Source organism: Buteo buteo, chromosome 13 (assembly GCF_964188355.1).
Source record: "Buteo buteo chromosome 13, bButBut1.hap1.1, whole genome shotgun sequence".
NCBI classification, from domain to species: domain Eukaryota; kingdom Metazoa; phylum Chordata; class Aves; order Accipitriformes; family Accipitridae; genus Buteo; species Buteo buteo.
This window is the reverse complement of record NC_134183.1, coordinates 16,782,710-16,805,966: the sequence shown is the minus strand read 5'-3', so window position 1 is coordinate 16,805,966 and position 23,257 is coordinate 16,782,710. Positions and strand designations below refer to the sequence as shown.

The 23,257-nt window shown below is 35.0% G+C and overlaps 2 protein-coding genes across 4 annotated transcripts in view; one reads left to right on the top strand and one right to left on the bottom strand.

The window, feature by feature from the left end:
- The window catches only part of TBCD (tubulin folding cofactor D), a 130,682-nt gene that overhangs the window by 21,409 nt on the left and 86,016 nt on the right, over positions 1 to 23,257 (top strand). For all 3 annotated transcript variants that reach the window (XM_075044876.1, XM_075044874.1, XM_075044875.1), the window contains exons 10-14: positions 1,641 to 1,773; positions 2,939 to 3,081; positions 3,904 to 3,964; positions 4,467 to 4,541; positions 7,623 to 7,717. In XM_075044876.1, the coding sequence (XP_074900977.1) occupies positions 1,641 to 1,773; positions 2,939 to 3,081; positions 3,904 to 3,964; positions 4,467 to 4,541; positions 7,623 to 7,717 (507 nt within the window). The remainder of the gene's footprint in view (positions 1 to 1,640; positions 1,774 to 2,938; positions 3,082 to 3,903; positions 3,965 to 4,466; positions 4,542 to 7,622; positions 7,718 to 23,257) is intronic.
- Positions 12,120 to 19,866, bottom strand: ZNF750 (zinc finger protein 750). The gene is made up of 3 exons (XM_075044877.1): positions 19,756 to 19,866; positions 13,505 to 15,141; positions 12,120 to 13,081 (listed from the first exon to the last, which is right to left on the bottom strand). The coding sequence occupies exons 2-3, from the start codon at positions 14,929 to 14,931 to the stop codon at positions 12,361 to 12,363; spliced, it is 2,148 nt and encodes a 715-aa protein (XP_074900978.1). The 5' UTR covers positions 14,932 to 15,141; positions 19,756 to 19,866; the 3' UTR covers positions 12,120 to 12,360.

Below are 23,257 nucleotides of genomic sequence, written 5' to 3'. Positions count from 1 at the left end.
AATTATGTAATTTAAAAGATGCAGCTGTACAACACAATGGTCATAATCGATATGAAAAGAAGATACTTGGCTCACAACATTAACCCTGCTGGTAAAATTAAATGTTTTTGCCTATGGCATATAGAAAGACTAGTAAGTAGTTATGAGTCTGGTAATAAGAGAAACATCGGGGCATACCAATGAATAAATTTACCATAGAAAAGATAGAATACTCACAACTAAGAAGCAAATATTCAGACAGAAACTGTTGGGGATAAGAAAATGTGAGACAAAAAATATCAAAGATATTTAATTATCACAGGTTATGGCAGATCTGAGGATCAAATAGAAAAAAAATAATAGACAAATGTCAAAGGAAGATACTGTTCGAAATCTTTTGCAACATAGAACTTGATTTAAAAATAAGCACTAGTCCTGAAGCCATTTGCATGGGTCTGTAGATATGTTAGTGATTCACAAGTTGGCAGGACTTGGAGGATGTTTATGTTTATGTATTCTTAATTTTTTTTCTATCTCTGAATATTGATGTTTCTGCAGTCTCTTCCTCCTACACCATTAGTCTCTCTAGCTTTTACAACTGGAAAAAAATCCAGGTTGCTGGAAGGTATCGAAGTAATAGTCATTACTGGCTTTACCTTTTTGTCTGCATGTATTATTAATATTTTAGTATGTCCGGATAAATCATAAGCCTTTTTAAAAAAACAAATTTTTAAGTCATGTCCTACAATTTCTCAGACTTTGAAACAATTGTTATATTTTTGATCTCTTAGTGTTTTGAAAACCCTGATATGAGACTGGAGTAAGAGGTTGCAGAGTATTTTGGCAGTGTGGTTCCATATTTGCAGTGCTTATAGCAAGAATGCTAGGTCCTTCAGAGCCCAAGTTGTTAGTTTTTATTAACTAATGATCAGCCTTCAAACAATCATTAATTGTTTCAGGCTGAAAATGCAAAAGGACTGGTTTTTTTTGTAACAGGAATGTGTTCCTTGTGAAAATTTTAAATCCTGGAACTTTATACTTCTTAATCTAAGATTCTCCTTTTGTCTATGTTTTTTTACTTTGCTGGACAAATAACTTTGTTACCTTTGATGTGCCCAAATGAAAGGTTTTGTTGCTGATTGTTTACACATACACAGTATTTCTCATGTCTAAATGTTTATAGACATTCATTGTCATAAAAATTGCTGTACCAGAGGAATTAAGTTGGTGCTGCCTGAAAATAATAAATGAGGAAAGGGAATGCTTTCTTAGTATGCAGAAACTAGCTGCAGAGTAAACGAATTAGATTTTCTGACTCTTGGTTCTGTTAGACTACTGAAAAATCTTAGATCCCAAGAGATACTTGAATGTGTTACTTCCAGTGAGAATTAGAGACATAAAGACTCTCAGAATCTAGAATCGTTATAATTTTCATAGTCAAAAGTAATCCTTAAAGCAATCCTTCCTGTTTGGTAGGTAGAGGATATTGCCACTATTTGACCGGTGTCAAAGCTACTACAAAGTAGGTAATAAGGCATTTGCATTTCAGTAATACCTTTAAAAATCTACATCTTCTAAAGAACTTTCAAAACTTTACAAAATTTTCTTACTGAGATTTTTTTTAAAACCAATTTTTCTAGAGTGTTTATTTTCTTTTACAGCTGCTACTGTACTTGAGTGTCTTGATAATTGCAAGCTGTCAGAAAGTAATCAGATGGTTCTTCGCAAGCTAGGGATGAAACTTGTTCAACGACTTGGACTGACATTTGTGAAACCGAAGGTAGCAAAATGGAGGTTAGTTTAAAGCTGAAAGAGTTTAAAAAACCAAATAAATCCAAAAGCACTCAAAAAACTTAAAAGTACCTAAATCCATACATTTGACTACTGGCCTTCTGCCCTCCTGACCTCCCCTCCCCTAAAAGAGAAAGAAAGAAATCCCTGTGTTATTTGGGAATGAATACATTCTTCATTTGCACTATTTGGAAAAAGTCAATTTCTTCCACTGTATTTAGTTTCCTGTATTTTTTTTCAATTTTCGTATAGTAAACTATAGTGCTGTGACAAGCCAAGTCTTCTGACTTTTCATGTTGCACATTACACAAGCAGAAGCCTGTCCCTGTATAATGCATAACTTGGTAAAGATGGGAAGACAGTAACCTTTGTTACTGAAGTTGATTTAGTACAATTTTGTAAGAGTGAACATAACTTTTTCCATTACATAGTTCTACCCTGATTTGATAGAAAGTTCACAGGGGAAAAGTGGTTTGCAATCCCACTTTCGTTTTGCATATTAGTCAGGTTTTGGTGTCTGGTTTTACTTATTGCCAGAGGGCAAACTCTTTTTTAGATTTCTCGCACTGATATTTTAAAATTGCAGGCTCCCTTGGTGACTATTTTTATTGTATTTCTTTTACCAACTTTTGAGAACGTCCTTAGGCATAGAAAATTCTTTTTAGATGGAGAGTGTACCTTGCCCAATGGCAAAAGTCAGTTTAGCATGTAAAGTATATCTTTTGTAAGAATGTATCTACACCACGGGCTAAATATCTGAGTACAGCTTGGGCAGAAAGTACTAAGCTAGCTTTAACATTTAAAAAACAATTTTTAATAAGTTGATTTTATTAAATTTTTTTTTTTGCGAGGTTTTTAGAGCATGGGAATTTTGCCTCTCTATTGTCAGCAGTGGAAAGTAGGTTATACTGAAACAGGAAAGGGAGAGATAATGAAAAGGAACCATTTAAATAGTCTAGCTCTTCTCACCTTGGAAAAGAGACAACTGGGTCAGGAGGGAGGAGAATGGGATACTTTTCCCTTTCTTTTAAAGCAACCCCTAAATAACTGGAGAGCTGTACACTGGGAGGTGTAGTAACTTGACAAGCAGGCTTTATGACAGTATGTACCTATTTCAGTTGGAACTTAAATCAGAAAAATAAATTACCTATGTCTGTTTCTTGTGCAGATACCAGCGTGGCTGTCGATCTCTGGCTGCCAATCTGCAAGCTCAGAGTTCAGCTGTGCAGAATCAAATGATAATAGTTGCTGCTAATGAAGCTGATGAAGAAGAGGAATATGATATTCCAGGAGAAATTGAAAATGTTGTAGGTGTGTTAAAACTGGACAGGAAGTATTGTAATGCCTGCAAATTAAACGTTTATTGGAAAACAACCTGCTTAGGGCTAAGACAGTCATGTGGGTATCTGTGCTAAACAATTGGAAAGACTATATAAATTTCAGTCTATGCAACTGATTAAAATATACTATAGTTTTGTCAAATGATTTAGATTTCAGCATCTCAAGCAGAAACTCAATACTGTAGCATTTGTTGTTGGGTTGGGGGGTGGAGTTATTGAAATATGTTTTACCAATTTTATCCAGTAATATGAAAGAGATATCGTGAACCTTTCACAGATGGAAGGATGAATTAAAATTCATAATGAAAAACAAAAACTCGTGGTACATGAAAACTAAAGAATTACGGTTTAAATTTTTAAGCTGTGGTAGTATCAAAGGAACAGCATTATTTTTTTTATTAGTATGCAGTCATACAGCAGGTCCTCTGCTAGCTTGCTGGTGGCTATGCTGTATATAAATAGGCAAAAATTGCATCAGAAGACTTTTATGAATAATCTAATGATGAATAATCTAATGAACCACTGAAAAAAGCACCATGACCACCATTTTGAATCTTCCACAGTACTTAAAATTTCAAACCAAATTTTCTCTATTAGAAAACAATTTTGACATCTTTCTTGTTTTTTTGATTTCAAGTCGTACTTGTGTGACAAATAGAAGAAATCTAGATACAAATATTTTTATTTAAACTAAGAGGCAGTTATGTTAAGAGGAAAATGAATTTTGAACATTTTAAATCTTTCTGTTGTTAAATGAGAATAATCTGTTTTGTTTAAATAAAATTATCTGCAGAGCAATTGTTGGTTGGACTGAAAGACAAAGACACTATTGTCAGGTGGTCTGCAGCAAAAGGGTAGGTTTCTTATGTTACTCTAATAAACTAAAGTAAACAACATAGAAATACAGTCTGATGTAATCCATGATTGATAATTTGTGTGTACTGTCAGTATTCACAGTTACTTCAAATGGCTTTAGCGCAGCTCATGGTATAAAGCCATATTTGTATGTTTTTCTGATATGAAATTAGGCTCCTCTTCAGGAAGGTTTTAGATAGGTTTGGAAATAAACACTCTGGATAAGACTTGATTTGAAGGGTGTAATGTAGCATTTCTTCAAAATGTTTTTTGTCTTCCACTCTAAAAAATGTATTTCTGTGTTAAGTTCACTACTGTGCAGCTTTTGCTTCGAGTTTGAGATTGTTGTTTTAGGGTAATGGTGTTAGGGTAGTGCATTGTCATCTTGAAGTCAGTCATCTTATTGTAAGTTTCCAGTAACTAAATTTTTTATAGGACTTATTCATCAAATGCAGTACTAATGAATCACTGTATGCTTTTTTTTTCTTTTAAATTCTGAAGAATTGGTAGAATAACTGGAAGACTTCCAAAAGAATTAGCAGATGATGTGATTGGGTCTCTACTGGACTGTTTTAGGTAAAAATTTTATTTTGCACTTCACATGCATCTGAAACATGTCTGCTTATGAAACACGAGGACAACAGTTAGGAAGAGAGGTCTAAAAATCTGTAAATTTTGTTGCCCTCCTTCTCCCAGATTTACCTAAGGCATGGACATGCTAAGGGTGTTCAATAAAGAAATTACTAATAATCCTTCATCTTGACCCTATTCTAAAATAATGTGAAGGACTGAAGTTGAACTTCAGAGAAATAAAAATTAAAAATGCTCATTAACTTGCTGCTTTCAAAATTCCTGGTGTGCTCCTGTCTTGAGTGTTGTGTGCATCTTCAGAAACATAGTAGAACTGGTAATTATATTCAAAAGGGCTCTGAGGATCACCAGAATAAAAAGCGATCTCTACGTGAGGGGAGGCTAAAATGTCTAGGAAGAGTGAGGAATAAATGGGGTATAATAGAGGTTTATGAAATCATGAATGGCATGGAAATCATTGCCCTCTAGATTTTTTGTTATTAGAAGCAAACTAAAGTAGCAGGTAGCAGGTTTGGAGTAAAGGAAAGGTGGTGGTTATTCACAGAACACATAGTTAAACTGTAAAAACTAATTGCCGCAGGATATTGTGTATGCTAAAAGTGTTTGCCTGAACAAAAAACGTTTTTTGTTTCTGCAAACTTGTTCACAATATGCCAGAGTTTGGAAGTGTTTTGGAGGGTGTTGTGCTATGCTTGTTCTTACACTATACCTAAGGCACGTACTGTTGGCCATGTCAGAGGGAGGCTTTTGGGCTAGCTGAAACTTCATTTTGATCTCATATAGCTGCTAGGATGTTCTTTTGATGCGCTTTGTTGTTGGATGTCTTGTTTCTGCATCCATGTAGAGCGTGTAAAGGACTGAATTATTAAACAAGTATCGTGCTTTTTTTAATATCAAATTGCTCATCAGGTCTACATTGAGTACTTGAGCTTTAAGATCTAAACTAGTGTTTTAGACTATGCTAATAACAAAAAGAATTTTTTTATTGGCAAAAATATTGGTAATGTTCTGTTTGTCACTCAGATGTACTCAGTTTTAAAAAATGTTCTCATATTGGTTGTGAGTACAAATTAAAAGTACCAGCTCAAAAGATAACTCATTAAAAAAAGGAGGTATAATGTCTTAAAAACTTGCAAGGAAAGTATCTACTTAGCTGATACTTCCACTGCGTTACTGTGATTAATTTAAGGGGTGCTGCTGATCTCAATTATCCCTGGAGCTTCAAAGACCTGTACTCACGGTGTTTTCTTTCCTTGTTTTTCAAGTCATAGGGGTGAGTAATCCAACTAGTAATTGAGTGACCTGCTTTCTTCAGAAACACCTAGGAACAAATGTAGACAAGGACAAAGGGAATCTCTTCTGTATTCTTTGCACTAAATATCTAGTGCCCAAAATAAAAATAAGTCAGTTGCTCATCAGAGGCACTTTAAGTTTTATCTCTTGGGATAAGATTTCTTATATGTAGATAGATTAAAAGACAAGAGACAGGCAATAAATAAGTGATCATTTTTCACAGTGCAGTGAGGTAATCAGCACAGTCCCGCAAGGGTCTGTATGGAATGAGCCCTGTGCTGTTCAACATACTTATAAAGGATTCTGGAAAAAAGGTGTACAATGTGTGAGGAAATCACTTGATGATTTAAAATTAGCTAATGTAGTGAAAACTAAAGGTGACAGAAAAGAAAATATTATATAAGCCTAAGTTAAGTAACTAGAGAGTAAATAACATATTTCATATAATATCTACTGAATGCAAACTAATGCTCTTTGGGAAAAATGCACCTAGCTGTAAAACAGTTATTACTACTCGGAAAAGAGATCTTGAAGTCAGTGATAGTTCTGTCAAAATGTCAGTGGAGTGCTCAGCAGCTGTCAGAAAAAAGAAGGCAAATGGAATGTTAGATATTATTAGGAAAGGAAGAGATAACAAAACTGAATCACTGAAAAGTGATTTAACTGATGGGGATTCTTCCAAGTGGAAAGAAAAAGCAGAGGGATATAATGGAGGTATATAAAATCATAAATATGAAAGAAAGAGGGAAAGCAAGTAATTGTTTACTATTCATTCATTCTCATAATGTGAGAACTGGGAAACATCAGGAAGTACATTTTCACGCAATTATAATTAAACAGTGGAAGTCATTGCCACAGGATGTTATAGAAGCCAAAAGTGTAAAGGGAGTTCAAAAAGGGATTATACAAATTAATGGAAGAGAGTCCCATCAGAGGTTATTAAATATGACAATATGCAACCTCTGGCTTGGAAAGACTCCGTACTGCTGATTGCCAAAGCTAGGAGGAGGCTAATAAGGGAATGATCCTGTACACTTTGTCTTTGGCCAAGCATCTGCTATTGGTCCATGTCAGAGACAGGATACTGGGAGAGATGAAGCTTTGATATGACCTAGTTTGTCTGTTCAACATTTTATTCTTAGATTCCTATTCCTAGTTTAATACAAAATGAACTTTTTGCATGTTTAGTCATGCAGCGTGCAGCCTTTCCCCTTTTCACTCCTTTATCTGCCAGTCCACCAAAAATTGTGTACCATTTTTGATATTTGTGTTCACTGCAGGTTGCTCTGTTTTATGTTTTTTAAAGGTGGATAAACACCACTGCTTACTACATAAGCTCGTATAATGTGTTTATTGGAAACTATCACTTGAACTTCTTTTGCTAGTTAAGGACTGTGTTTGGCACTAAATTCCTTTAGGTTGTTTGGGTATGTTCTGTAAATGTGCATCTTTCGCCAGTGTACTAGAAAGTTTTCCTTTTCTTGATGAGTTCCAGGTATTGTAGTCTTCTGTATTGAGTTTACATTTATATTGATAAATAGGTTTTTTGCTTATTTGATCATGTTTACAGCAGTATTTATGTTGCACAAAATGGGAAAGAAAACATGTTCAACTTGTGATTCTTATATTTTAGAAGTCTAACAGGATTAATAACACAATAAACACATGCTGGTTTGAATTATGTGTCTTTTAAAATGGTAGGAATTCACTGAAAAATGAAATCTGAAAAGGGAAGGCTAGTCTTAACAAAACTTGTCTTTGTTCTAAAATTAGTTTCCAGGAAACAGACAATGCATGGCATGGCGGATGCCTGGCTCTGGCTGAATTAGGCAGAAGAGGATTGTTACTCCCTTCCCGAATTTCAGATGGTGAGTTGTAGTTGCTGAATGTTAGTAAGTTAACGAATTAACAATTTATAGTATTAGAGCTTGAATGTGTGGCAATAGGCTGGAATTTGCTGATGTGAGTGTGCTGAATAATGACTGTAGTATTGAATTCTAGAGTAAAAAATATGCCTGTGGGGATATTTAAGGTACTTCTGTCAAAAGCATTGCCTTGGGCGTGCCTTTTTTATACTTAATAAATTTTTCTTTCCAAAATGAAATTAGTTTCTTGGGGTTTTCTTCATTCTTCCTCCCATGTTTCTGTGTACAGTTGTATAAAAATAATTCTGTATGTCTGTATATTGTGTCAGTGTCATTATTTAAATAGAATATATAAAATAATTGATGACTAAGTTGCTCTTTAAAGCTAGTAGCTTATGCTGTTTGTTTCTGATTAAATTTCAGAGGCCAATTTTGCATAATTTAGTAAATGTAAATAGTTCACTGTATTTTTGAATATTTGAAAATTTTGAATTTTGGTTTTTGAAAGATCAGGATGGAAGGAAAAACAACAGGGCAGAGGAATTGTTTCTTTGTGTGTTCTGTGTGTATCAACGTACATTGAAATACAGAGATATTAATGTGAAAGTAGTAGTTCTCTGTTTTGTGATTTTTGGTCAATTTTTTAACAGAGTTGAAGTGACAAAGGGGTACTGTAGTAGTACACATCCAGGATTGGGCACTTTTACAGCAATATCTTGAGCTAGATGGTTCTTTTGATGTCATTTGGTACTCCTGTGTTGAACAGAGAAGTTGAACACTAGTTTTCAAAAATGTTTCAAAACTGGTGTTTCATACTGGTAAGTTAGGTTGCCAAATCTTTTCTATTCTGAAGATCTGTTGACTTGTCCTAGAAGAAACTGTAAAATATGGTATTTAATAACAGTTTAGTATTCTGTCTTCTTGAAAAGAGTTCATGTTCAGTATAGTATCTGTTTTGCATGTGAGAATTTTTGTGCAGCTAGCCTTCAGTTGGTTTCCCTTTTTTAATACTTTTCCCTTTGTATGATAAAGATGGAACAGTTAAAAACCCTACAACTTTAAGAATGGGAAGTCATCCAAACATAAGCCTCTATTTTAGTTCTAACAAAACTGAAACTGTACACCTCTATCAAGGAATCAGGATAGCCTCATCTAATATAGTTTTTTAAATCTAAACTGGAAGTTTCATGCAAGTTTGATATTGTACAGGACTGCAAAAGACATGAGTGAATCCTCGCTCTGCTAGTGATTTGACCTGTGCTATGAAACCATTTGTCTTCACGTTTTAGGTTTAGTTCTTGTGTAGGTAGAATGGGGATGATAGTTGTATCCTTCACACCCTTCTTTTTCTGCAGAGGTGCAGTGAAAATGTATTGCTGCCTGTGAAGGTGATTTTAATATACATAGGTTTATATGCAAATTTTTAATTTGTCAGATTGCATAAGAAATAGCCTTCTGTTACTGGGGTGGAAGAATATAAAGCTAAGATAGGGGAGGAAGGGAAAGAGAGAACACAATCGTGGCAGCAAGGTCTTTCTGGGAAAGACTTAGGCATAAAGATCTATGGAAAAACGGTTTTATAGGAATTAGAAGTTTCTTAATAAAACAGTGCTAAGAATTCCAACAGTCATTATGTAAGAAGATGGGTAAGAAACCTAACTGGAGACTATCTTGACTAAACTGCAACTTCTTTGGTTATCTGATACTCAAGAACATGTTATATAGAAGGCAGAATGGTGTGAGTGAAGGATGAGTAAAAAGAGGTAGTCTGAATTTGTAGGGTTATAATTTGGAAAGACTTGGACATAAAATGGGATGCAGCTAGTGAAGAATATAACTGGTAATGACAAATCATGTTATATCTTCATCAGAGTCAAACCTTTATTATTGCTGAGCAGATATAGGCTGCAGAATAGCCATGGCACACTTGACATTGTCCCTTCTCTGTTTTTTTTTTCCTTTTGCTTTATTGGACCTTTTCCATTTAAATTAATTTGAAAAAATAATTATACTACATACAGTATATTCTAGTTTAATTTGCAAGTCTGTCTTATTCAGTTTTGCTTTATGTAAGTTATCCAATCCACTATTAATGAAGAAATTCAAAGTTGATTATAATAATTTGGAGAAAGACAAAGGAATGCATTCTGGAAGTTGGAAGAAAAGTTAACACAGTGGTCTTAAGAGGAACTGTGTTGTACTTTGAAAGACAGACGTATGTTTAAATTGTCCTTTACAAAATTATTTAAGAAATTAGGACAAGTGCAAAGTAGTATGCCTAGTTAGGAATAAGTAACTACACAATTCAAGACATAGGGAGTCACTTCTAGGCAGCAGTTATACAGGAAAGGATGTAAGAGTTCATGTGGGTCTCCCATATCATTCCACAATTTTATTTATCTTAATAGAACAAGATGGTGAAAAAGAAGTCATGAACAGTGTGGTAATCCTTCCATCTCACTTGATACTAAAATTATGATGCATAGGGTACTCATCTTAGGACATCACACTTAAAAGATTATTTAAAGAAAGCTAGCCTAAAGCAGCAGGAATCATGAGAAGAACAGAAAATAAGACTGATGGGGAAAGACTGAAGGAACTAAGGTTGTTTGGTTGAGTGAAGACAAAGCTGAAAGCTTATACTCTTCCTCTTAAAAGAAAACCTATACTTTTGACAACTATTTTCAGTGACCAGAACAAGACCATAGGTAATGGGTATAATTTCCAGCAAGAGAATAGTTAGATAAGCATTAGGACTGACTTTGTTATTCTAAAGGAACTGGAGCCCTACAATAATTTGTTTATGGACACTGAGTTAGAAAGGTCTCTGTTAGGAAGGACAGAAATCAAGTTAATCAAGGTATGGAGAGCTGTTTGAGTAGTTAACCTTCATGGTTCCCTTCAGCCTAGTTTTATTTAATTTGAGGAATGGAGATGAGGTAGACTTCATCAATGGAACTTGTTTTTAGGAACAGTATTTGTATAGAGATGGTGAAGAATTAATCCTTGAATTGTATGAAAAAACACCAAAAAGTTTTTCCTTATTGATTTAAAGAAACTCAAATTAACAATAAAAGAGATACATGAGATTCTTCTTAAATTATGGATAAGGGAAACTATGAAACATTCTGCTTCCAGAGATTAGTGAGGCAAATAACTTCATGTAGTTTAAAAAACAGCAGCGGCAATGCTAGACTCCGTAATTTCATGTTTGGAAATTATGGATTTGGTAGCATACATCCCTAAGCTTGAAGCTTTAAACTTGGCCTAGAAAGAAGCTCTTTTTCCTCTTATAGCCTTGCTGTTGTAATTTGAGTTCATTAGACTTTTCCTGTTATCATATTCCATATGGATATATAACATATTCTTTGTTCAAACTCAGATTGATATTCTTGTCTTTTGTAGAAGTTTTGATAAGCTTTAAGGCAGAGGGAACTCTGAGGTTCGTCATAGGGAGCTAAAGTACAGATGAATTAATCTGCATAATGAACTTCCTTCACTGAAGGAACCTCCTTTTTTTAGAGTTGATGGGTATTCCATGCCAAATTCTACTTGTAAATTGAAAATTTAGCTAGCAATTTCTTCGCTAATTTTTCTTCCAAGTATGTGTTACAGATAGTGTAATGAATGTATTTGTGTTCATTAATGACTTTCCATATATTTTAAGTACAGGTCATAGATTTATTTGAAAAATTGCAAGTTTATATACACAGTTATAGAAGAAGAAAGTAGTTTTAGAATGTATGTAGAAGCACACTGAAATTGATAATTAGTGATACATGTATACTGAAATAACACCTTCACCAGGAGAGTTTGCCTCAGGTGAAATAAATTATATAAATAACCTTTTACGCTTGGAGTTTGAAGGTTGCCCAGTGTCTGTCTAACCTCAAAGGATTAGGCATCTAAATTGTTTAGATCTTCAAATTTTCAGTATTGTTTTCACAGTGGTTCAGTTAAAGGTGAACATAAACTGCATTTGTTAAATTAGTGCAGGCTTTCTTTGGTTTAACTTGAGTCTTGTTCTTAGTCAACATAAGAAAAGCTTGCGTATACAAGGTTTGGATCAGTTTGTTTAAACTGTCGTCTGCCTCTGAGTAACAAAATTTGGTCTGTTGTTCTGTATTATGGCATAATGGCAAAGGGCATTCATACACAAAACAGTTTTTACAGTAAATTCTAAATAGGCAGGTTTAATCTTAAGCTTATTCAAACTACTGCACAGTGAAATAAAAAGATTTTCAAAGAAAAAAGACAAAAAAGCCCTATTAAGTGAAATTAAGCCTGAAAAAGACTATGACAGTATGTTACTGAACAATATTATCTCTAGAGCTTAAGCATCTTTTAAGAAAAGAAGTTGTAAAAGTTATTTTACATTAATACAATTGCAAAAAACCTTAAAGATTCATCTAATATACTTTGGCTTTAGTAATGAATGCAAAAATTCACTCATCAAAATCTGAGCTTATACAAGGGAAAGTTCAGTTACTTAAAAATATTAATATAAAATTATGAACATTATTTACATGGGAGAGATTGACTGTATCTTGTCATGGACCAAACCCAATAAGAGATGGTTTGTAGGAATTTTATGATGCTGCTGGTAACTAGCTTCTATGACCAGAAACTCACTGGGAAGTGAAGTATTAAGATACTCTTGTTCTCTTCCTTAAAGTGAAGACTCTGCTACAGTCATTTGGCCTTACTCTTTTAGTGCCTTGCTGTGATTTTGCCGATTCTTTTTGATTTGTCCTTTTTTGTCCTTTAACTTTTTGATTGCACTGAGTATCCTGAGTATCAGAAGAATTAAGAGTAGCTTCTGTACATGAAGCATTACTGTCCTGAGGACTCTGTCCTTCGTTGTCCATTCTAACTTTGCTTGGGCTGTACGCAGCTAGCTGACAGAGAGCTACAGCTGCTGTTTGTTTCTGTTCATCACAGCTGTCAATTATTCTTAAGTCTTGAGCTTCATTACAGGGAGCTGCGAAAGAAGATTTGTCACAGGCACTGTTAATAGGGTTCTTGGGGTTACATGCATCTGCTCCAGAGGTTTCGTTTTCAGTGTTTGGAGAAGTAGCAGCACCATTATCGTGAGATGGACTGTGGAATGACGTTTTCAGGCTTACTGTGTTACAGGAATCTTTTACTGAGAGGTTGAGAGGCATGTCTTGCAATTCCAGAAAGTTCTGACTTTCTGTTTTGGATGTGGTTTTGTATGCATGCTCATGAATAGGTCCTGTGTTTGTGTCAGCCTTTTTTGAAAGATTAAGGGGAACTATCCCTGTGTCTTCTTCCGTGTTGGACAGTGAGCCTTCATTGTTATGGCATTCGTTCTGTGTGTGTGAATCTTCATCAGTGACATTAATGCTGAAAGAAATGAGGAGAAAAGAGAATTCACTATCAGTTGCTTTTTTAAATTGGGGCTGAGAAAGTGAGCAGGAAGAAAAAAAAAATCTGTCTAGAAGTCTGACAATTTTATTGTTTCTTCTTTAACTCCCCCAAGTCCCTTTCACCATACACATCACTGTAACACAGATAATTTCCTGAAATGTACAGACACATGCATAGTAATGGTATTGGAAATACCTGATACACTTAAGGAAAATGAGTGGTCTACTCACTATAGCAACTGTAAGTTGTACTGTGTTTTGCACAGTTAACATAGAACAAATTATCTCAATGCTGTAAATTTAAATATATTTTGGGGGTATTGCATGAAATGTGTCCATCTATCTTTGTGTGTCCCTAGTAAATCTGACAAGAATTTGCAAAGTGATTTTACTATTTTACCTGGTAGGTGATTCTCCTCTATCTTGCTGTGTCTGCACACTTTGAAGTAGAGTTGGTTGATCAGTGCTTTTTCTCACAGGTCTGAAAGCTGTGAAGTTTTCTTCTGGTTGATCATACTTGCCAAGTGATGTGGAAGATGACTTGTTAGAAAGGTCAAATAAGCCTTCGCATGCATGGCTTGTCTGAGTGAAGTTGGTTGGGCTAGGTCTGCCGGGGGAGCCTGTTGCAGCACTTCCTGCAAGAGGGCTCATTTTAGCATTCTCTCTTTCATTTTGGTCATCTTTGGAATGACTTTTGGCATGCAATAATGTAATTTCTTTTTCATAATCTGCTTGTTTTTTATGTGAACTTAGAGGATATTGTTGGGATGGGCTTAAAGAAGCTGGATATAGCAAGGTAGTTTCTTCCATTAGATGAGAATTTTGATCTCTGTTAATACCAGCTACATGTGAAAATCTGTAAAATGGAGGATCTGTTGGCCTACAAAATCCATAAGGTATTGGAGGAGTGGAATGATACTGTTGGAACAATCGATAGTGTTCATAAGCTGATGGATTTATGGGTTTTGGAAGTGGCCCAGGGTGGGGAAGAAAGTGTCTTTGATCTTGTGTGCCATAGACAGACAGAGCAGAGCTTTCACACTCTGAATTACCTGGAAGCAAGTAAGGTGTGTAGATAGCTAGCCTATGCTCATAAAAATGGGGTGAGTACTCAGGAATCATCGGTTGCATGTAAGGTGAAATGGAACCAAAGCCTTTTGTGGGAGCAACTTTATGTGGAAACTCTGGGAGGAAAGTAGAACCTGCTTTCCATGGGTGACTTGGTGCATGAAATGCAGACTTAGTGTGAAAGGGTGAACTTTTGTTAGAGAGTGATATAATTTCAGATACTTCACTATTTTCTGGGCCTTTACTATCTCTGTGTTCTCCTACAGGAACGAAAGCTGAGGGTCTTACAATGCTGTCCAATAGAGGCTGCATGCTGATAGCACTTTCTGCTGTAGTACTGGCAGGGGTTAATTCCTTCTGAATTGCAGGTTTTTGTCCTTGAATTGCAGTGTTTGTTGCCTGGTTTTGTAATTCAACGTTCTCCTTGGCATCTTCTTTTGCAAAAGGATATTGAGGCTTTGAATCGAGATTTGACAGTCCATTTGTGACAGATTTGGAAGAAGTCGGTTTGACTGTAGATTCAAGCTGATTGATCTGTTTGGGCTCCAAGGAACTGGTCTTTGGACACTTGATAATGCGATCCTGCTCTGATACTAAAGTAATTGAGTTTTTGCAGAGGCCATACTTCATATGGTTAAAAAGATGGGATTTCTCATTGCAAGTAAAGGGGCACTGAAAGCACTTGTACTTAAATGGCTTTCCTGGTGGTCTTGGGATGTAATGAGGCTTCTTTGGTTTACGTTCTTTGAGGAGACTCATTTTTGTTCTGCTTTAAACAATTAAATGTAATGGTTCTTTATAAAAACTTTCTTGTGGTTAGCTTTCCTCAGTTTTAGCCTCTTGATGTTTCCAGTTTTTCAGGTTTCTAGAATCCTTCTTCCCAGGTGAAGAGAGGAAGCCAACTCCTGTGGTGTCTCAGGGAAGAGGGGGTGCCGGAAAACAACACTTTTGCAACTGGTAGTGCAGGAACTGTAACACAAAGTTTAAAATTAGCTGTAGTGGAACATTGGAACTAAATACCAAGTAATGCATTCTTTTAACTGTATTCCCCTTCATATTACATATGGTGTGTTGTGGGTTTTTTTAAAACAAAACAAAAATGCTAGATGCTAGATTTGAGATAGACATACATTAAAGTTTGACATCCTTCCACACCTCAACGTAGTCACAGAAGTGGCCTAATTTTCAGCAGTGCTAGTCACCTGCCGCTGCTACTGGCTTGAAGGAGTTTTCTTTGAAAACTGAAGGAACATTCATTCAGAAGATGAAAGTAGAAATCTAGGTGGAGCTGTTGAGAGAGAAGCGGAGGTGGGCAGGATGAGAAGAGGCAGGTCCTGGCAGCAGCTGGTTATGGGGCAAGCCTGTCAGGCCGGTTGGGGAGAGAGAGGAGGGAATTTCCTGCTTTGGTGAAATGAGGGTGGAGTGGATTGGTTGCACTTGGGTAGCTGACTTGGCTCTTTCAGAGACTGACCAACCCCCTCTTTTAACTGGCATGGCATTTCCTAACAGCCTAATCTCAATGGATACCTCAAAAGTGGCCAATCTCTCGAAGGATAAAACCACACCAATTTTCTTCCTCTTCCTAATTCAATTAAGAGAAATGAGTACTGCAATATCTGACTAATAGAATCTTCTGCTTGATAAACACATTTCACATTCTTCTGCTGTGTAGCACCTTACATATTGCATATAGTTAACACAGACACACAAGTGTATTAATTTGGGTAAAAAAGTGTCTGACTGTAATTGATTTATAGGGGAGTGATCTATCTGCCTTTCTTCAGAAAAACTAAGGTTGTGGATACTTTATACAGCCTAATGATTTGCTCAGTAGATAAGTCAGGAGGGCTTGTATCAGCTTGTTCCATTATGTTCACTGATTCTGAAGGCGTGAGAAACTCTCAGAGTCAAGTTCTCATGATTTTATAGGATGTGTTATGGCAGAGATCTAAAAACTGATGATTTCATCACGAACTATAAGCATCATTATCAAAATGATGACTGTTGCAAAACCACGTACTGTATCTATTGTGTTACCCGAAACTACAGGAATACTAATTGTAAGAGTGACTAGATAGCATGACATTTTTATTTTAATTTTTTTTTTAAAAAAAAGCTTTTTGCATACAAGTTTGGATTAGTAGTATTAAAATACTAAGTTTATGAAAAGAACTGCTGGTAATTACATGCTGTGAGATTTTAGTTAAAGTAGAGATGTTTTGCATTTCCTAAATCAGAGATTATTTAATAGACAATGACATGCAACACGTTATGAAAACTGAAGGCAAAGCTACAGAATTGCTGCTTGTTTCATCAGGTATAGTAATTCTAGCAAATTGTATTGAATGTTGTTTCTGATGTCATAGAAATATTAATTTTGTTAAAAATAGTAATTGTGAAGATACCCTGAAAAATGCAAAGCTGCTTTCTAAGTAGAAAAAACAATCAAGCTTTTTCTTAAAATTAACAAGTGATTAAATGTGCAATAGCTGAAAGAAAAAGGAATGTGTAGAGAAGTAGTGTTTTATTTTTCAGGTTTTAGCAAAACTTTTTTCATTGTTTGAGTTGGATACTGACACTGTAACAATGAAAAAAAATTGAATTATACAGCAGCATGTTAAATAAAGTCTTGTCATTGGAGTCTGGTTAAAAAGATAATTCAATAAATTACAAAAAAATCATATAGTTTCAAAAAATATTTTAAAGAATGACAGCTAGAATTCCTTTGAAAGATTAAGAGTAATGCTTTTACATAAATAAAATATTGAAGCGTAGGAGGGGAGGTCCAGATAGGGAACGGGGTTTTTTTTGTTTTTTTGTTGGTTTTTTTTTTCTGCCTTAAGTGAGCTTGTTGCATTTATCTTTGACTAATGATGTATAACTGACGTGGACAGTTTGTAATGGACTTGGTCAAGTCAGTTTGTACCTGTTGTTCTTTATGTCTTCCTGGAAATACTTGTACTAATTATTCTTGAAAAAAAAGATATTGTTGTCAAAACTTCATTGCATTCTTAGTTGAACCATTTATGATAACAGTCTGAATTTGCATTCAGGTGCAGCACTTATAATAAAGAGATGTTAATTAGATTTTCTTGTTCTGCTAGCTTTCCTTTGCTTAATAATGAAAATTCCTGTGTGTCCTGTTCCCCCCCCACCCCGACTTTGTACTTGGTATTTAACTTTGATTCAAGTTATTCCTGTTCAACAGAGTATTAACTATCATTTCTTAATAAGATAAAATGCATTGTTGCAGTTTTAATCTTAAAAGTTTAGAGCGTTGGAGCTTCTTTGCCATGTGTACCACGGGAGAGAATTACAACAGTGCCTTTTTTTTTTTTTTTTTTTTTTTTTTTTTTTTTTTTTTTAATTTTTGATGGCATGCTTAGCCTGCAGACAGTAGTGCTCCCAGAACCTGCTGCTCGGACTTGAGAGGTGTAGAACGAGTAGCTTATTTTAAAGGGTGTTTACCCTTTCGTAAACTTGGGCTAGTGTCAGCTAGATGGATGTTCTGTTTCTCTCTTTTACTATTTAATCCCTTTTTTCTCATGGTTTAAAAATGCCAGTAATAAAATATTTCTAAACCCAGACAAGAAGGATAATTTCTCTTCCAATCTCTTAAGTAAAACACAGGAGTATCTGGCAGAGGTACATATTTCATAATTAAAAAAAATTAAAACTATTTGATCCCACACATACAGTTGGAAAAGACATTAGTGGTTTAAAATAGGTGCAACCAATTAAAACTGTCTCTTTATAAATAATGTTAGTTACTTACAGTTGTACAATGTATGTTTTGTGCTACCAAAATTAAAATTTAGTATTAGAAAGAAGAATCAAAATAAGTAGTTTCTTTTTCCTTAAACTTGAATGCAATAACGTGTGATATCCTTTAAAAGTGGGAAAAAATTCTTCGGTAGCAGGATGATAATTTTCATGTAACTTTTTTTTTTCAGATTGAGAATTTATTTCCTGTATACCTGATTTTAGAAATGCAGGTAGTTATATAGTGTTAAAATTTTCTCTTTCTAGTTTTGAATTGTAGTAGTATTATTTATTTATATTTTTATTGAAAACAGTTATTCAGATAATATTGGTTAAACTTGAGGTTGTCTTAGTTGTTTCTTTCTTGTCAATAGTATACCTCCTCGCTGCTTTCTAATCTGTAGCCCTTTTCAACCTGAGACTGATAGCTGCAAGTTTTTTTTCCTTCTATTTTTGAAAGTATGTTGTTGGTACCTCCTTGCCTTTAACATATTAGCAGGTTCAGAAAACAAGAATATCGTTTAACATTGTGTGCATGTGTGTGTATAAATACATAAACAAAAATGTATGTGGGTATAAGTATATACACACATGTATTCAGATGTATTCATAAATACACATACACACACATATATATGTACACACATATATATATATGTGCATGTTGTTTTTTAGGTCTTTAAGTAGTCTAAATTGTTTAAGATGCCCAGTTGATCAAAGAGGAAATTTCAAAATGTCTTTTATTACAAGCAGGGATGGTAATTATATTTCTTTTTAGGACACTGCTTTAGCAAACTACGTAACAGTTTGTCATGCACACTCCATTATTATTGCAGTATCCTTTTGGTGATGTTGATCTCTCTGACCAGGAGTACTTACTGGGGTGGAACATTTTGAAGGACATGCTATAATTAAAATATTGTGATGTGGCATTATTGCATAACTCAAGGACATGCCATTGTCACCTACCTAGAGTGTTGCAAGAACAAGATTTGTGAGTTTTATTCTAGCTGAGATTTTCCAGTGATTAACTACCACTCCCTTCTAAACTTCCAGTTCCTTTAAACTGAAAGATAAATTTTAACGCAACTGTTTGTTAATTAGGAGGAAACATGGGCGAGAGGAGTGGGTTGGTAAGGACTGGAAAGGAAGCGTGTGTTGAAGGTACGGATCAAAGAGGACTGCGTGATTGTGTGTGAGGGCACGCATGTGTCTGTGTGTGTGTGCGTGCAAGAGGAAGTACAGAAACAGAGACTAAGTAAGTTGGTTAGGCAGTGTGGATAAGAAATAAAAAATTTTGTAAATATTAAGTTAATAATTCAATGTCTTAATACACTTTTAATTGACTAGAGAGAGGATAACTCAAAACAATCCGATTTTCTGTGCTAAATTCCCAGAAGCTGGAAAAAATAATAAATCAAAACTGGAGTACCTTATTTTCATACAAGCTTTTCAGATTAACCCGACACTACTGTATGAAGAATAGTTGGCAGACTAAACGTAGCAATTTTAAGCAATACAGCTTTTTGTCATACTTCAATACATTAGCTTCCCATATGAAAAAAGGTGCTTAAAACACTTTTCACCAACAAGAATTAATTGTTGTAAAAACTTGCAAGAGTTAGTTTTTTCTCAAACTAAAATATTTCCCTCTCCTGTTGAAACTTTCTGCTGAAAGCTTAAACTGGTGCAGTAAATGCACCTGCTAGGAGTAACCTAGGCTTTTGAGAGAGCTGAAAAATGAACACTTCTGTTTTACTTTTTAGATGTTAATATGAACACACTTTATTTGAAAAAAATGCTCTAAAGAAATGTACTTACCAGATACATAGATGTCTGAAACCTTCAAGGTGATCACTGTTGGTAAGCTGTAGCTGTCACTGCTGAGAGAGAAGTACCTGTTCTCTGCTTGATCTCTAAGTGAAACTGCAGGAGGTTGTTTCAGGGGGAGGGACTTAAGAAGTGTAGGAGTTGAGCCCTCGGGGTGTAGAGATGCACCTGATATTACTCCAGCCTGAAGCTACGATTCATTTGTTTGCGTCCACTGCTTTCATTCAGCTTTACCTCAGCATCTAAGCTATCGAAGAGAGCTCTTGTCCCTTTTGTGCCCTCCAACAACCAAGTTTTATTCTGAACTGTAGTGTCTGTTCCTCTGAGTAGCAGTGTGCAATGTGGGGTCAAAAATGGCTTGGGTAATATACTGAGCTTTTAATATATTTAACTTTCGTAGAAGTGACTTGTAAGCAGCAGAATGGACTGTACGCAGGGGGTAGCAAAGCTTAAAAAATAATAATTGTACTCTTTTTTTTAGAGGCTGTCATTTTTTTATTGAATGCCTGTGCAGCTTTAATATTGTTGCTCTTTTCTTCCTCCCCCTCTCCATTTTTATTTAAATCTTTTTGTCCTTCATGAGTCTCCTTTCTGAAGGCGGGACTGAACTAACTCCAAGCTTGCTTGCCACAGGAACCTGCCAAAGCTTGCCTATAATCAACAGTCAAATATACAGATCCTGTAAATGGAAAGGAGTCACCTCAGTAAGAAATTGATTATCATGTCTGTATGTTTGCTTAGGAGCTGTGAAATTGAATGGTGAAAGGAGAAAGTCAACTGATCATCCACTGATTAGTACTAGTACTTGCTTTTAGTTGCATTTTAGTTAGAGTTTATAAATGACAAATTTATTAATGTATTTGCTAGTCATCTAGTGACATTGCTGAGTTGTTTAGTGAAAGATTAACCTCTTGCATACTGGTTGTTAAAAGGAAAATCTTTTGATAGTTCTAGCTCTCTCTAAAAAACGTTCCTGTTACTGAATGTAAAAACAAAGGGGGTTTTGGCTACTAATTCTAATGTTATTGAGATGTTAAAATTTCTGTTCAAAACTGTTAAATTCAGCTGGATGAACATGATAACCGTCTTGTTTCACCCACTGTTCTATAGATAAGACAGCTGCAGATTACTGAAACTTTTAAATATAGAAATAGGATTAATTTTATACTTGGCAAAGGTATGATCTTTTGAATGAAAATTATTAAGGAAATTGTCACCTGGGTAAAAGTTTTTCAAAATCAGTCTCTAAATAGTCTCTTAAAAATAATCTTAAAGGTGTGGCTTTTATCTTGATGGAATGACTTACAGACATCTACTTTCCTATCTAGGTAGGCAGATCACCATCCTTCCCCTTGCTATGCCAATGTAGTTTTCTGGAAAATATTTCTGAATATAAGCAATCACTAATTTTAAGGTAGAAAGGTGGCTCTTGTGTTTTGGTTTTGTTGGTTTTTTGTTTGTTTTTTTTTTTTTAATTATTATCTTCCTATAATGCAGCTTAGCAGTGTGAAAAGATGTCATATTACAGTCTAGTTTGTAAATCCTTTGGCTTTAGATGGATTAACAAGAGTGTTTGTAGTCCATTGTTCCTCCATTTAGTTGTAAAATGTTTTGAAGAAAAGTAGCGTATTAGAAAATTCTACCTGCAGAGAAGGATCTTGTAATGTCTGCATTCAGAAACATCTCTGAAAAGACCTAACGAGAAAAGTCCTTTGCTTTCTCAACGGAAGATGTTATTCAGTAGTTCTCAGTCCATAGAGAATAGCCTTTCTTTCCTGTCAATAAGTTTGTGTGCCATATCAATCTACATAACTATCCTCATTTTTCTTCTGCAAATGTGGATCATTTTATGTTGTCTGTAACTGAAGGAAGGTACCATCAGATTTCTATTTTTTGCATGTGATGGGGTGGAGGTAGGTTTCCTTGAATAGAATCAGATTGAATCAGATGAAATAAACTGCAATTTCTGGCATCTAGAGGAAGCTATTGAAGGACTCCTTTAATATAGGTGACTGAACTGGGATAAGAGGCAGTCAATATTTGAACTTTCATTTTATTTTTTCCCCCCTTCTCCCTATCCCGCTTCCCTGATCTGGTATGTCGAGGGGAGACATGATGTCCAGTTGCTGCCTTGACCCAAGGAAAACAATATTTTAAATCTAGCTACTTCCTGAAAGTTGCTATTAGTTAGATCAGCTGAAATCAGATGTGAACAAAGTAGAACTGGAAAAAAAAAACAGCTAATGTAAATTCTCCTTTTCTTGGTGCTTGGATGGTATTCAAAAATCCAAATCTGGGGGAAAAGATTCACTGGTGGACCGCAGAAAAGGAACGCGAGAGCTCCTGTTTGTGTATACTTCTAGAAGTAATAAATCTTGATTGCAGTGATACTGTTTCATCACTTATTTTTATTAACTCATTATACTTGCATCTTGAGTATTAGATAAACTGAACCCAATCACTTGTTGGTAGCACCATTTTTAGTTTACCTGAGCACAAGTCAGATTAATTAAGAGCACCAGGATTGACATAGTAAAATTTGGATTTATTGATATTTTTCTCCCAAGTTGCTTTTTTTAAAGTGTGATTATTTTTGTATCTCTGGAGGGCTGAAGCTTTAGGTTTATATCTTCTTTGGTGTAGAACATACTTCTTTGTTCGAAGTTCTATATAAGTATTGTTTAGCTGTAGTTGAATTTCATAGGTATAATTACTGTAGCATAAAAACTGCCATTCTATAAATCTTACAAACTTCCTGCTTCATGTTTTTATATGAATTTTATGGCTCAGCTTTAGCACTAAACAGAAAATAAAATGTCACTAGCAGAAACCATACATATAAATGGGATAAACTTAACCTATTCTTGATACACTGCTTACCTAATTTTTATTTTCCTCTTGCACTTCAAAATTCCATTTCCTAGGTGTATGAAAGAGTGCCGAATGTTGCTCTCGTCAGTTATCAACGCCTCTGTTGATCAGATAATTCTTCATTTTCTGCCCTAATGCAAAGAATGGTCCTGGTGTCTGGGTTGTTCTGCTCTTTTGACTTTACCTCGTAACAGTCAGAACTCTGATACCAGCTTTCAGAGAATGTCCACTGGTTGTCAGTCATCAACAGTTTCCATATCTTTCTAGAGATGCCTTACAAATTAATGAAATAATTAGTTATTCCAAGAAAGAAGAACTATCACAGGTAAATGTGAATAATCTCGTGTAGTTGAACACTGATAGTCATGGAGCTAGTGAAGCTTAGCTTGCCATATAAAGGAAACATCTTAGAATTGTGTGATTGGCAATATTCACTTCTATCTTTGTCATCTTAGTTATGTATCTAGATGTGTGGCTTTGAACTAAATGTTCAAGACAGTCCTTTTTTCTTTCTTTGATCACTTGAACTGAAGTTATTGACAGATTTTGCTATCTGTATTAGCATGTTTGGACTAGGTTGTTCCATACCATTCCCGGAAGGGGGCAAATGTATTTGAATATA

Coding starts and splice junctions, on each gene's coding strand:
- ZNF750 (XM_075044877.1), bottom strand. CDS start 14,931: ATGAGTCTCCTCAAAGAACGTAAACCAAAGAAGCCTCATTACATCCCA. Junction 13,082..13,504: donor AGAGGAGAATCACCTACCAG/GTAAAATAGTAA, acceptor CATTTCTTTCAG/CATTAATGTCACTGATGAAG.